General features: G+C 38.7%; 2 protein-coding genes across 2 annotated transcripts; one reads left to right on the forward strand and one right to left on the reverse strand.

Annotated features, from left to right (window-relative positions):
- Positions 1 to 9,609, reverse strand: LOC147860258 (Methylthiotransferase). Its single transcript, XM_087324774.1, has 13 exons — positions 9,310 to 9,609; positions 4,885 to 5,061; positions 3,852 to 3,922; positions 3,717 to 3,754; positions 3,522 to 3,630; positions 2,321 to 2,486; positions 2,129 to 2,233; positions 1,933 to 2,041; positions 1,727 to 1,771; positions 1,528 to 1,604; positions 1,123 to 1,166; positions 867 to 969; positions 1 to 495 (listed from the first exon to the last, which is right to left on the reverse strand). Exons 1-13 carry the CDS (start codon positions 9,451 to 9,453, stop codon positions 364 to 366), a joined length of 1,320 nt encoding a protein of 439 aa, XP_087180900.1. The 5' UTR covers positions 9,454 to 9,609; the 3' UTR covers positions 1 to 363.
- A 986-nt stretch (positions 9,610 to 10,595) lies between these two features.
- Positions 10,596 to 11,516, forward strand: LOC147860259 (uncharacterized). Its single transcript, XM_087324100.1, has one exon. It carries the CDS (start codon positions 10,605 to 10,607, stop codon positions 11,514 to 11,516), a length of 912 nt encoding a protein of 303 aa, XP_087180226.1. The 5' UTR covers positions 10,596 to 10,604.
- The last annotated feature ends 4,865 nt before the right edge of the window (positions 11,517 to 16,381 follow it).

A 16,381-nucleotide genomic window follows, 5' to 3' on the forward strand; every position in this document is an offset into this window, starting at 1 on the left:
TAGAAAAAGAAATTACTTTATTCCCCCATTTTTAGCAATGCTAGCAAATGACATCAATGTTATTACCTTACAGAAGCAAAGCCTTCATAAGGTGGGTTTCATATCAAATATAGGGCAATAAGGAATGTTCCTTTACAAACATTTTCTATGAGCTTCACTATACATACAGAATGTTAAAAGGAATCTTTTCCCAAACATTTGTTCCAAGGCCCCGCGGTTTTACGTCAGACTTCTCATATTATCATCGCACTTCTATATCAAATCAAATGCGAGGAAAGCCATGTATGAACATAGGCATGAACATGTGACGTAAATAAATAAAACTACACAATATTGCCACATAAGTGTTACTCCAAATGAACGCTAACAGATTTTACATTCCCCACGGAGGCTTGCAGCTGTGGCCTCACTAATTTTGACATCTACAAATGATCCAATCAAAGAACTATCCCCTTTAAAGAAAGTTACTTTGTTCCCACCAGTGCGACCCATCACCTACGCAAAAAATAACATTCACTTGACTTAAGTAGAATTTGCGTGTGAAACCCAATATTCATGCAAAAATAACATTGAATTCCTATATTAAAATCTCGAGATAGTTGTAAGCCAAGGTAGAGATCAACCTAAATTTTGAATCTTAAAATTTGAAAGATACATATATACCCTGAATTATGAGATGTTTACCTAAATTTTGGATATTAAAATTTGAAAGCTACATATATACCCTGAATTATGAGATTTTTTCAGCATAAAAAACTCCAAATACATTCATTTTCAACAACTGTAATTGAAGATTCATTACCTTTAGGTCAAATTACTGTTTTCTCAGCATTGCTTACAAACCATATACAATGAGTGTGGATTACCTGGTCCTCTTTGCCTGGTCTTGGATTCTTAGCTTCAACAAGGATCTTTTCTGTTCTCCCAATATATCTTTGGCTTCGTTCAAAAGCATGATTCGTTACAAGCCTGTACACCAGATGACAAAAAGCAAATGCCCATGAGGCAATATTCCTTCTAGGTTTCTAGTATGATGATGTAAAGAAATATAAAATGTTTGTGAAAATGAATAGAAATATGATCAAAGAATTCCAACACCAGATTGTTCATGAACCAACAAACCTGTTAATGCGATGCAACCTGTCTTCTTTCACTAGATCAGCAACCTATCAGGTCATAAAATCTTAATTAAAACACACAGAGATTGCATTTCCCTTTACAAAATTGAGCCAACTCTAAACTGTGGAATCATAAAATATGCGAAGATGTTGCCAAGAAAATGGCCCTCTTCTTGTAGACATGAATGATCTCAAGCACCAAAGACTTTGATATTCTAATTCAGAATGTCTTTCATATAACCATTGTGAAAAGGATCCACCATCCAGATCATCCATTCCGTATTCTGTCACATGAAATCTCTTCTGTTGCTACAATATTATAGCAAAGACTTGGGATAGGATAAAGTAACAACTCTATTTATGATATAGGATATCAGAATATTAACAAGGATATGCAGATGGGGAAAACCTGGTTTTCCCATACAGCTGCTGGTGTGTTTGGTCTCGGAGAATATGCAGCAGTATTGACAGCATCAAATTTTACTTCTGTTTAAGAACAAAAAGAAACAATAAATTTGTAAATATAATCCTGTGCCTGAATTGCACATGTGAGAGTGACGTTCATAGTCAGGTTTCACACAACTAAACCAAAAGATATAGATACATACCTTCCATTAAACTCAACGTGTTACAAAACTGCTCTTCAGTCTCGCCTAAGGCATTGAAACATCCCAAAAGTTTAAGTTTACTGTGTGTATGTGAAAGAGGGATTGAGTGGTGGAAGAATCTGACAAATAATCCTAAAATCCTAGAGCATTATCTTCTGATGAAATAAAATACTGGCATACTCATGATACACATCTAGTAAACTCACCAGGGAATCCCACAATGGCATCTGCACTAATAGAAGCATCTGGAATGTAATGCCGTATCATATGTATCATGTCTAGATATTTCTCTCTAGTATAACCACGTTTCATTTCCTGCATGAAATCATTGATATGTATGTATTTGTATATGATTCAAAGTCAAGGTGAAGAACTCATATTCAATCCTAGTGAAAAGTGTACCCGAAGAACAATATTATCCCCAGATTGAAATGGGATATTGAAATATTCACACACTTTAGGAAGCTCCTGACAGGTCTTTATAAGTTGCTCAGTGAAATATTTAGGCTGCAAAAATCATTTTTTAGTATTGACCTTATATTTTACCTTTAAAATGATAATGGAAGCATGAACATAAACGAAGCTTCTGCATACATGGGATGTTACAAACCGAATACGCTCAATACCCGGAACATCATGTATGTATAGTAAGAGGTCGGCAAGCGTCCACCGCATCCTTGTTGAGTGATCATTGTCTAGAAGACCTAAGTCCCTTCCATAAGCATCTATATTTTGTCCTAGCAAGGTGACTTCTTTGTACCTAAAAAGCGCAAGTATTATCATAATTTCAAGCTTGTACGAATTGCGGTTAGGGTTGGCACCAATAACCATGAATTAGAAATTAACCGAAATTTAATTACACAATTGATAATGTACATAAAGCACAACATTATCAATCCTCTCTTTGAAAGATGAATTAAAAACTGACGAAAGTAGTGCCCAATCATAAGAAAGACCAAAGTGTAAAATATTAAGGTGACATCAAAGATTTCAGATGAATCCAATAAGATGAGAATATGAATCTTGAGAACATTAATGGATAATAAATTGGACCAAACGGTCATAAGTACAGACTAACCTTAAAACTAATCAAAACATAAATACACAATATCATAGGCATAATTGTCACGCAAAATATAAAAGCATCCTATCAAGAATAAGACGACAATAGAACACCAAAACATATAAGATCAGTTGTGACCATGCCAGAACAATATTCCTATCAAGAATAAGACGACAATAGAACACCAAAACATATAAGATCAGTTGTGACCATGCCAGAACAATATGAACCTTATCTTAAGATATTATTTTTCTTGAGAATTAGCATTTAATTTCAGTTTATGTACTTAACAGGTGCAGAACATTAACTGAAGCTCGAAAAAAGTACAACTTTACCACCAAAGTACTTTAACCAGTTCAACAAAAATGAAACAAGGTTCCAATCTCTTTGAGTTTGAGCATATTTCCTCAAATTCTCCTTAATCAATCACAGATAGAACATGACAGCTGCAAAGCACTTGTTTCCTTTTCTGTGGACTTCTTCTTAGTCTTTAACCTAGAAAGAATTCTCAAATCCTATAAGATGTGCATTTCATCATGAACTTATCTATTTGCAAACATTTCATTGGATGGAATATGAATAACCTTTATTCATGGAGCTAGAGAAACCCATCAGATCATACAACTCAAATGATGCATGGATGTTTTGGATATTCGCTAAATCACCTATTTTCATGGAGCTCAGGAAGGTTAATCAAACTGCAGAAAAAAGATGTTCAGGTTTAAGCAATACCCTGCCTCACCCAAAGCCAGCATATCTCGTCGAATTGCTTCCGGAAGACGTGACTGCTCCCTACCTCTAGTGCCAGGTACAACACAATATGTACAACCCTCATTGCAGCCTGCACATGACAAAAGAATATAAATTCACGATGCATTTGAAATGGATCATTACCAACCAAGTTGCAGATAGATAGGAACTACAAACCATAAATAATATTCACCCAAGCAGTGACTGTTGAATCTCTGGAAGGAAGAAAACCTCCAAATATTACGATTCTAAACAGAATATATTTGAAGATACTGAAAAAACCAATAAAGAGAAAAGAAGAATCTAGCATACCTTCGAGGTTTCGTGATATCTTCCAGAATATGAAAGGGTTCTATTGCACAAACCTGACTTCCTTGTTCAACCTGTGATTAGGAAACAAACAAATTATAAGATAAAACATTGAATGTCCAAGTGATCCACAGTGATGTATGAAAGGACATTATATTGGTTTGAATGCAAAGTTCAAATGTCATAAATGCATCCATACATTTTAGCTGTCTCGAAGAGCATAAATAACAATGTTTTTGTGCCCCCCAGTAGCTCTTTGAAAGTATACTTGAGAAAACGCCCATGCAAGTGATTCGTAGTATTGTATGAAAGGCCAAATTTCAAACGTCATCGGGTGATCCAATTATTTTAGCATCTGAAGGGTGCATAAATAGCAATATTTTTGTATGATGGTGTATTTTTTTAGAGAGTATAGTTGAGAAGAGCTTTTTATGAATATATGGGTCACGAGAAACATCCATATATGACATTAATGGCATCTCACTACTTGTGGATGTTCTCATTATTTAGATCTATACTGCTCAGTGAATAGCTACTGATTCCATAAACTTATATTCTAAATACTAATGCTGAGCATTGCAGAAAACATGAGTAGCAGAAAACTGGCTATGTTCAATATTTGATACACGCAGGTCATGACATGGCATATTGAGTACCGCTGTCTCCCCACAATAGTTACATTTTCCACCAAAAAAACATCTCTGAAGCTAAGAATATCAATTGCTAATGGACATGATTTCTCCCAAAAACTTAAAGTTATATTGCCATCCCAAACTATAGTGATCTTTCATAGGTTCAGCACATCATCTTTGATACATGATCTCCGTTCACATATTCCAATACTTATAGTAATCGATTCCATGAAACCTTTATTCATGGAGCTAGAGAAACCTTTATTCACCAATACTTATAGTAAATCGATTGGATGGGTTATCTTTCTAGGGTTCAGGGAGATTCACTTTCTGAAGAATTTACAACATTTAACAATTGACATAAAATGCAGAGCTACTTTGATCTCAGGTCAATAATTTCTAACCTGTTCAAGAAGTTCCATCAAACGGCCAACATGTTGCGGACCCATCACAAGATCAACTTCAGGCACACGTCGTAGTAAAGCATTTCCTTCTTGTTGGGCTACACAACCAGAGACAACCACCCTGAAGGTAGGATCATTATGCTTTCGAATTTTTTGTCTACCCAATGCACCATATACCTGAATTTTGTGAATGTCAGGTAACCTTTAAAACATTATATGCAAGAGGAAACCCCAGAAATTCATGACTCTTTAGGGACTGAGGTTCAACCTCACTCATTTAGGTACATAAGAACAAATTTAGTTTAAGACTTTCAGTAAAGATGCATTCACAAATAACAACAAAGTTTGGATTTTCAATCATAGAAAAAGGTTAAATTTACATAAAAAGTACATAATATACAATTTTAACATATTTCCTTCTTTTAATCTTGGTACATCTTATTAAAGAAACATTGGTATTTTGTAATATTGTTTTGTATTATGATTTTGTAAAGCACAATGAAACATGGAAGACAACTTCTGATGGAGATAAAGGGATCAAAAAATGATGGCAAATACGGAAGAAACAAATGATCAACAAACATTTTAGAAGCAAGACACAGTTGTCGTTACGAACTACACAGTCATTCAGGCTTAAGGTTCATTCATCTTCATAGCTCAATGTTGTACTACTCTCTCAGTATATGCAAATCAAAACTCATTCACTGTAATTGCACATGGATAATCTAGTGTTTTGCCAGTTACTTTAGCCAAATCAGTCACACAATGACTTTAAGTGCATTGCTATATGCAGTTGCAACTCATCCACAATTATTGTACATGGATAGCCAAGTGTCAAGTGCTCAACTTAACAGTTTGAAAATCCAAAGGATGATGCTAGTGTCACAGAAGGGAGGGGTCTATTATGGCAGACAGACCAACCGTGCACACTTGATCAGCATTAGGGAAAGTAGTGGCAGAGTTTTGTGCTAGTTGGAACAGGAATTGGCAAATCGTCCCCAAGCAATTCGAAGATGTTGCCAGAATGATTTCCAAGGTCCTTCTGTGTTGGCCATAGCATGGATCGACAATGGTGAACCAACACTTACGTAAACTCTAGCCCTGAACAATATAAATCGGACATCAAGTGTTCTGGCCAGATCAGATTGTTGGTCCAAATGAAATGGTTAAACTTCTTATTTATCCGTCAGGATGAATCAGGATGAAATGGAACAGGAAAAAGCAAAGGTTCAATGGCTTTTACAAAAAGTGCAACAAAACTTAGTTATTAGCATATTTGCAGCATCGCCGTCCATGTTAGATTGACAAGAGTTCAGTCACTATTCTTGGCTTACATACAGTATTACCCAATTATGATTGACTGGCCCAAACAAATGATCCAGAAGATCAACTCAGAAATCATAGGACGCTTGGGTGCTCTAAACAGTCACACAAATGCAGAAGGCTCATTATTACAAGAGAAACTATGCACACCACAAATGTGGAAAGGAATAAATATTCTTAATGTATAGTGCACATGGTGGCAAGAAATGCAACTTTATTGCCAAAATTTGCTCAGCAGACATTGCGATGGGAAGGATGCTAGCATATATGACTTCCAATTTAAAACCCAAGTTATTTACTCATGGGATACTAACCAGTGGGATGTAGTTTTTGGGACACTTGAAGGACATATCAAAGATGTCGATTTCATTCCAAGCTTCTAAAGTTTTGGAAGTACATATTGCAATACATAAAATGGAGAGGAAGAAACTCAGAATTAGGGAACTCTTTGCACATAGAGAGCTTACAATGTAATATCATGTTTCCATGATCATTAGCCGAGCAGGTAAACTAGAAGCTTTTTTCTTAGCATGAAGAGGCTGAACATGATTACAATCTCTTTTTAAGCTTCGATGACATGGCATGTCGTTATAGTTTTGGGCCACATCATCGATTCATATGGAAATCGATTAACAGAATTGGTAATTCCATTAATAACTGTGCCTCCTTTAGACAGGGATTACTCATAATTGGATGCTGAAAAAGACAATATTGTTAAACCAATGGATAACATTGACATACATTCAGTGTTATAGGTTGCTACAACCACCCTCCTCCCAGTTCCAAGAATATGAAAATGATTTGTAACACTTAAACAATGCAATCTTGGTGGAAAAACAGGTTTGATGATATAGCGAGGTTTGGTTTTCCATTTAAGATAACTTCGCCATATTGTGCACACTGTGGTGGAGAATCAGAAACAACCTTGCACTCATGATGAACCTCACTCACCAAAGCATTAAGCTGCTTTTAACACTTTAACCCAAATTTTCTAAACAACAGGTTTGATGATATAGCGAGGTTTGGTTTTCCATTTAAGATAACTTCGCCATATTGTGCACAATGTGGTGGAGAATCAGAAACAACCTTGCACTCATGATGAACCTCACTCACCAAAGCATTAAGCTGCTTTTAACACTTTAACCCAAATTTTCTAAACAACAGGTTTGATGATATAGCGAAGTTTGGTTTTCCATTTAAGATAACTTCGCCATATTGTGCACACTGTGGTGGAGAATCAGAAACAACCTTGCACTCATGATGAACCTCACTCACCAAAGCATTAAGCTGCTTTTAACACTTTAACCCAAATTTTCTAAACAGCTTGGGAAAATGTTTGGTTGTTCAAAGAGGTAAACTAGAAAGCTAAGGTGTTTGGTCAACCAATTATAGAAAGTTGGACTCTTCAAGCAATCCCTCAAACAATCTCGATTCAATTATCTACACTTTAGAGACATCTAACTTCAATTTTACTTGGAGTGCTTCAAAGCATTTTAGTTCTACTCAACACTTTATACATTTCCCTTCATTATTTTTTTGGCTTTTCATCTCACTTGGCGGTTTCCCACGAGTAATATAGGTATAGCTAAAAAGAAAGTTACCCTCGAGGAGTCAAGGGATAAACATCAACTCCTCTCTTATTAACACATGTTCTTGAGAAATTATTGTGTTCTAGACGTATGTCAAGAGTATCTTTCTTACAGGAAAGCTCAAATAGGACGAATACATGGAGCAATCAACTCGTTTCACCATTTGTACCAAGGATGGTCATGTGTACCCCTGGGGAAAGACTTGTACTGTGTTATACATGCTCCTCAGACCTCGTACCATAAATTAATCTGCATGCATGTCTCCATAAGTTGGGTTAGCAATACAACAAGCTACATTCTGATAGTTATGTTGCCAAAGGAAATGGAGAAGTTTGGTCACATGAAAGTAGGTTTCTATGGACTGTGTGATGTACCATCTCTTCTTTTTCCACATCCCTAACAGAATAGGATCATTCATATATACAACAATGATGATCACAAATGAATGAGTGAGTTGAGGAATCCACCAAACACCATGAGAGATCCTCTTCTCATAACAAAGTACTTATGAGATCCTTCAATATTGCCAGATGATCGCTGTCAGCAAATCTCCACAATAATGGAAACTGAATTCTTCTTCCTATTCTTCTTCTGATGCAATTTGCCTACTTTGACACCTCTCTTCACTTGACTTTACTGGATTATCTGTGTCACCTAATCTTCAAAACAATAGAAATTGAATCTTTGGATTCAAAAATGCATCCCCAAAGGTCAATCCAGATAAGCTGAGTACTGATCTTCCTATTCTTCTTGTGATGCAATTTGCATACTTTGACTATTCTCCTCACTTGACTTTATTACCTCATCATCACCTATGGACCCTGTTTTCATACCAGAACTGAAAACACATTGAGGATTGGTAATATTATAAAGATGAACGAGATCTTTATAGGATTCGCACCGTGGTCTCTTATATCCTTCTACAAACAATGTCACAGCCATCTTCTGCAAAGGTTTTAAGTGAAAACACTGGCTGCTCAGTTATAGTTATTATCTCTTGAGAATACTGTTCATGAACACCACTCGATTACAGGCTTCTCACTTTCTCCTGGGCTGCTTGTAGCAATTTACCTTTTTAGTGTGTTATTTATGTCACAGCCACTTCCAATGATTTCAAAGAAGCTATACATTCTGCGCAACTTTTGAAAAAAAAAAAACCTTTTGTATGTTATATTCCTTTCACTTTAACGAAGTACATACTTCCTTGACAGTGGGATGGCAACCCATGGCAAAGAAGCTCTATATTTTGTTATTTTCATTCTTTTAACCAAATGAAATTTGTAAGTCTTGATAAAGCAAGCGCTATTCTCTTTCAATTTTTAATGGGGATAGTAAAAAAAAACAAATTTCTAAATCTGTTTATCTCCTCTTTTTATTTCTAACACACAATCAACGTGCATTTCTGTCTCTCTCTCTCTCTCTCTCTCTCTCTCTCAAGCTTTAATAATGGAGATAGCAAAGAAAAGGAGAGAACTCTCTCTTTCCATTCCTGAAATGCACACACACCACATACCTTCTGCTCGGCTTTATCACGGATGCTGCAGGTGTTGAGAATGAGGAGATTACATTCATCAGGGGAAGGAGCTTCTGTATAGCCCTGCGCTTCCAACTGACCAGCCATACGCTCGGAGTCTGCAACATTCATCTGGCATCCCATGGTGACAATGTGGTAAGAGAGACGTGCATTGACAGAAGAAGTGGACTCCTCTTCTGCTTCTTCTTTGATCCTGACAGGTGGAGGAAGGACAGGAGAAGAAATGGCGCGAACTCTGAGGGGGGCACAAGCATGGTGGACCTTCTTGGCGGGGGGGGGAGGGAAGCGGAGAAGAGGGGAGGCGTCAGAGAAGAAGAGCTTCTTGGGAGGAGGAGAGAGCAAGTTGAGGGAAGCCATGGCCGCCGTCTCTGTCTCTGTCTCCGTCTCCGTCTCCGTCTCTGTCTCTGTTTTGTGTATTAGATAAGCCTCCCTCCTTGTCTCTCTGTCTCTGTCCCTTACGAATGCAGACGAATGCAAAACATTCTTTTTCCCATACGAATGCATGCGTATGTCTCTGTCTCTGTTTTGTGTGTTAGATAAGCCTCCCTCCCCCTGTCTCTCTTCTTTGTCTCTCTGTCTCTGTCCCTTACGAATGCAGACGAATGCACAACATTCTTTTTCCCATACGAATGCATGCGTATGTTATCAAAATGTTCCTCTCTTTTTTCATCAAAAAGATTTCCCTCGTTACTATTATTAACAATCGGCAACGGTTCGGTTCGGTTTGAGAGGGGTCCAAACCGAACTGTTTAATTTTTTTAAACCTGAACCAAACCAAACCGAACCGTTGTTTCGTGGTTCGGTTTCGGTTTTGAAAATAGGTCAAATTTTTATTTTATTTTATTTTTTAAAATTCATAGTATTGTCATGTGTGGGGGACCACACTAGATGGTTTGGTCCCAAGAGGAACCAACAAACTTGTAACTAACTAGGGGTAGAGCCAAGAAAGGTGGAAAACCTTATAAAGAGAGATGCCTACCAAGAGAAGAAAGGGTCGGTAATTGAGCACATTACATTGGTGGAAATAATGGGCATTTTTAGATCAACCACCGTCGCACACTCACTGATCATCACACAGAACATCCCACACACCCACTGATCATCTCACAGAAGCAGCCCACCGATCATCACACACAAGTATCCCACTGATCATCACAGAAGTAACCAGCCGAGAAGACGCGAATTCAAGAGAGCATCAACAAAGATGCAGACATTAGATTTCAACAACACAATGAGTATGCAACCAGAGTTCGTGGAACAGACCTCTCCAAGCAATGCAAGCCGAGCAAATGCTTCAAGCTATGTTAGCAATGATGATGCAAGTAAACCACACAAATCAAACAATAATGAATTGGTTAACTAATCAATCACAACAAACAGGAAACAACACAGAGAAGCTGAAGGACGCCCGAATTAGACCACGATCATTTTTCGGCCTGCCAACAGAAGATGTATTGGCTTGGCTAGATCACTTTGATAATGTCGTTGGCTATCATCAATGGAGTGATGACAGAAAAGCCCTAGAACTGCGCACGGTATTGGAAAATGTTGCAGCAACCTGGTTTATTCAACAACCAGAAGAAGTAAAACAAGATTGGTCATACCTACGCGAACAACTGGTACAACACTTCGCCAATAATGATATAACACAAACAGCCCTGCAACAATTAGGTAACATGCGTCAACAAACACATGAACCAGTAGCACAATTTGCAGTAAGATTAAAACAGCTCTTACTTCGAGTCGATCCAAACATGAAAGAGACTATGAAGCTATATTTCTTGCTGCCTAGGCTGAGACATGACATCTATAGGAGAGTAAAAGATCAAGGGCCAACAACCTTCCAAATGGCCGTACAAATCGCCCAACGTATCGAAGCACCTGATTATATGGAACTGCTGCAGGCACCTGCAATGCCACAACAAAACAATCAGAAGCATCAAATCGAATCCACAGCATGCCCGATGGATATTGACATCCAAAATGCACAAATTAATGCTAAGAAGCAACTCCCAAGTCGAGACACTCAAGGACGCCCCCGTTGTTTTTACTGCAATAATTATGGTCATGTTAAGAAATATTGCAGGAAATTCGCCGCATCTAGACACCATCAAAACGCACAAATCCAATTGGCCAATTCCACATCTCTAGCCGATATACAGGAAAACATCAATGCGAGACGTTGAAGGAAGAGCAACTCCCGCACTTCCAAGCCGCTACATCTTCCAGCTGAATAGTCTGCTCCACAATAGCATGTATTCAAAATACATCACATGAAGCATTACTAGATTCATGTAGCACAATCTCTTCAATTAGTTTAGATATAGTTAATCAGTTGCACTTACCAACATCACCTGCACCACTAATCCATGTAATTTTTGGCGACAAGCAAAAACTCTATAAATCATTCACACACGCACATTGCACTTTCACGCTAGCACAACATACTTTCGTCCATTCATTCGATGTCCTACCAAAACAACTCTTTCCTTTAACATTAGGATGTGATTGGTTTGTTAAGCATGGGGCCCAATTGCATTTTGATACACAGACATTAGTTCTTCCACATCTGAGGCCCTGCCCCACAATCCCCCTTCTTAACACACCTCATACTAGCACACAGATCATGCATACTCAAATCCAAATAGAACCAGCACAATCACGTTTGGCCAATCTCCGTCGCCTACTCGGGAAGTTCCCGAAAATCTTTATGAAGACAAAAAAGACAACTCAATTAACTCCCAAGTGCAGCACGCCATACCCACAGCAGACTCTCCTCCGGTGCGCATGGCAGCTAGAAGGTAGTCACCACTTGATCATCAACAGATAAACACTGCAGTCCAAGAAATGCTCCAAAAGGATATTATTGAGCCGTCTAGCAGTGAATGGGTATCAGAACCTCATCTGGTCAGAAAAGATGACGGTACATTCAGATTTTGCATTGATTTCAGATTGCTAAATAAAATTACAAAGCATGGCAAGTATCCATTACCGCGCATCGACGATTTAATCGACCAACTCGGTAAGTCAAGATACTTTACATCTTTAGATCTGGCTTTAGGGTATTGGCAAATACCCCTATGACTTGAAGATAAACACAAGACAGCTTTTAGAACACAACATGGCTTATACCAAATTAAGAGAATGCCCTTCGGATTATCAGATGCAGGCAACACATTCCAAAGAATGACGAACACCATTTTTCAAGACCTGATCCATAAAGGAGTCATACTGGTCTATCTCGACGATATACTAATACACACGACTGACTGGTTGTAACATGTTTAGGTTCTACAAGAAGTCCTCCTACGCATCCAAAAATATAACCTACAACTACAATTTAAGAAGTGCAAATGGGGAGCAACGGAATTACGATTTTTAGGATTCATGATATCCTCAAAAGGCATCCAACTTGACCCTGCGAAGATTCGAGCCATTGCTGATTATCCAACGCCAAGCAGCATCAAGTCCCTACAAAGCTTCCTTGGCCTTGTGAACTTTTCACTACGGTTTATTCCTAACCTTGCCATGGTCACAACTCCCTTAAGATTACTATTGAAAAAAGGATCAAAATATCAGTGGTCAGCAGATTGTATGCAAAGTTTTGAGAAACTCAAAAGATTAATCAAGGATGCGGGAACCTTGGCATTCCCAGACTTCAGTAAAGTCTTCCGCCTTCAAACAGATGCTTCCAATTATGGAATCAGGGCTGTGCTCCTGCAACAAGATGACAACGACGACTGGCAGTCGATCGCATACATCAATAGAGCATTGACGAAATTAGAGCAAAACTACTCTACGACAGAAAAAGAGTTCTTGGCAATTGTTTGGGCATTCCAGAAGTTCCACCCTTACCTACATGGAACATCTGTCCAAGTAGAAACGAATCACCAGCCATTGGTATCACTCACCCACCAGGAAGACTACTACGATGGGCACTCGCTTTGCAAGAATACAATTTTACAATGATTTATTGGAGAGGAGCATCCAACACAGTTGCTGATGCTTTATCTCGGATGGAGTATCATGCTGCACAATGGGCAGAGGATTCTAATGACCTCCAATTTCAGCCACAACAAATAGCACAAATGCAACAGCAAGACCCTATGATCAAGGACCTCATCCTGCGAATACAGAATAGCCATGACAAGCAGGTATACTGTCATTTTGTGTTAATTGACAACATACTCCATTTTATTAGTCAAGGCCTCCCTCCACGTCTGTATTTACCGGAGGCATTACAAGCAACTTATCTCGAATTCTATCATAATCATCGGTTGACAAGTCATTTCGGTTTCCATAAGCTCCTCCATCGCATTCGGTCAATGTATTATTGGCCAAAATTAAGACAGTCTATCTCTACATTCCTACAAACATGCCCCACATGTCAGACCGTAAAAAACCCACAGTCCACATACGGTACCTTGACACCCATTGAAGTCAAGGAACCGTTTGAGATGGTGGGATGGGACCTCATGGGCCCGTTCCCAACATCAATACAAGGAAACAAATATATTTTGGTAATTACAAAATACTTAACACGTTGGTGCGATGTTGTTGCCTTACCGGATGCAACAGCAAATACTGTCGCCAACACCCTTCTACAAAGGGTGATTTTTCCTCACGGATGCCCTCATCAAATTCTTTCAGATCAAGGTTCACAGTTCCGAAAGCGAAGTGATGCAAGTTCTCACGCAGAGTTTGGGAATAAAGTAGTTGTTTACATCGCCGTATCATCCCCAGACTAACGGCCTCACAGAGAGAATGAATAAAACCATTAAACAAACTATTGCCGCCTATGTTGATCCTTTACATCAATCATGGGATCAAGTATTGCCGTTCGCGGTACACGCATACAACACCTCAGTACAAGAATCCACCAAGGTGAGTCCATTTAGGGCATTGTATGGCCGCGATCCTCGTCTCCCACCAGACCCACGCACCATGAAAGTCAACCCACATCATAGTGATGCCACTTCGTGGTGGTTATACCTACAATCAACGATGCCTCTTCTCCGATGAGCCATTCAATATAATTTGAGTAAAGCCCAACAATGACAAAAGAAATACTTCGACAAATCACATAGGCCAACCACACTCAACACCGGCGAATATGTTAGAGTCTATTACCCGGTACGGAAAAAGGGTCTTTGTGAATCATTCATGCACAGATGGTTAGGACCATACAAGATCATAGCGCGCATCGGCTCGAACACTTATCGGTTGCGCCAAGTCGATAAATCGACGGAAATAGTCGCACATGTCTCGCGGATTAGGCGCATACCTCCACCAACTGAGAATCCCCACCCTGACGACACCGGGGAGGACGCCACGGGTCTGTCGCAACCATCGACACGCCAAGATGTATCCACAATCGATAACTCCACGGGTTTGTCGCAGCCATCGACACACCTGGATGTATCCATAGTTGAGGCGCAGGCGCATCCTCCACTCCGCATCAGACCATAGCCGCCCACAATCGTCACACCATCGACAGTGTCACAGTCAACATCTCTGATAGGCATGGCACAGTGACTTTCATAGTAAAAAACCCTCGCTGCACAGTAGAGAAAAGAAAAACAACGGAATATGTGACTAGGTCCTAATATGTAATTTTTTCTAAAAGGGGGAGGTGTCAAGTGTGGGGGACCACACTAGATGGTTTGGTCCCAAGAGGAACCAACAAACTTGTAACTAACTAGGGGTAGAGCCAAGAAAGGTGGAAAACCTTATAAAGAGAGATGCCTACCAAGAGAAGAAAGGGTCGGTAATTGAGCACATTATAGTATTTCATTATTTAGAATTTTTAGAATTTTTAAGATGTTCCTAAAATGAGAGAATAAGGTGTAAAAATGAAAAATTTGTTTAAAAACAATTTTTAAATTTTTTTAGAATTTTTTTAAACTTTAAAAAAAAAATTTAAAAACCGTTGAAACCACGGTTTTTGACTGTTGAAACCAAACCGAAACTGAACCGAGCCGTTGAAACCGTTAAGCCGTGGTTTCGCAGTTTAGTTCGATTCAAACCAAACCGTTGCCGATTGTTAACTATTATTAAGATAAGTGCCTCAAGGAGGGCTACAAAAATGTAAAATCAGAGAGTATTATATACAAAAAGAAATCGTCATGGCAAGGACCTAGGGTGCTGATATCTCCATAACGGTCCTTTAGAGGAGACTGTGAACAGAGGCAATTTCCTCCATAGTTGTAGTAATGTTTTCCGTTTCTTCAGAACAACCTCCGAAGTAGGCTATGATATTTCCCTTGTTGAATAGTTGAATCAAAGCCAACGAAGTAGCTATGATATGAGATAATAAAATCTAACTTTTGAAATTCAAGCCAAGAGACATGAAGAAAAATGTAAAGTTGTGGCAGAAGTCATGCAGGGGCAAACAAGAGCGCCACATGAATCAAAAAGCTCATAACGTCCTCATATGATATCGGATTTCCGCGTTCAAATAGTTGAATCAAAGCCAACGACGTAGGCTATGAAATGACCTAATAAAATCTAACTTTTGCAATTTAGGAGAAGATACATAAAGGAAAAAGTAAAGTTGTGGTAGAAGTCAAGCAGGGGCAAACAAAGAATGCCCTTCGAAGAGCCTGGCATATTGTCATATTGCCCCTGCACAACTGCCAATAAGCTCCCCCATCATTCCGACAATATATATCTGAGAGAAGAGGACTTATGGACTCATATCGTCTTTTACAACGATACTTCCATAATGTAGTCGTAGATACTGTTTTCCATACATACATGGGTTACACGCATTTGCTTACAAGGTTGCTGAAAAGGGGACACACTAATTAGATGTTTGTTGATGATTGTCATAGCCTCCGGAGCATCATCTACTTCATACAACATGAGAATGGAATGGAGAACTTACATTCATTGTCAAGAATAAAGAGAGAACTTTATTCCATACCTATTGGGCTATTGAGCATGACCAAAGAGCACATTTGGTAGTTTCCTACATGTCACCACAACAATAACATTGTCTAAGACTAGTTGCCACATCTCCTTTCAATGATTGACCTATTGGTAGAGTTGC

The sequence above is a fragment of the Azolla caroliniana genome, unplaced genomic scaffold (genome assembly GCF_043228905.1).
Source record: "Azolla caroliniana isolate FFs.n. ecotype wild unplaced genomic scaffold, voAzoCaro1.0.p SCAF_9, whole genome shotgun sequence".
Taxonomy (NCBI): domain Eukaryota; kingdom Viridiplantae; phylum Streptophyta; class Polypodiopsida; order Salviniales; family Salviniaceae; genus Azolla; species Azolla caroliniana.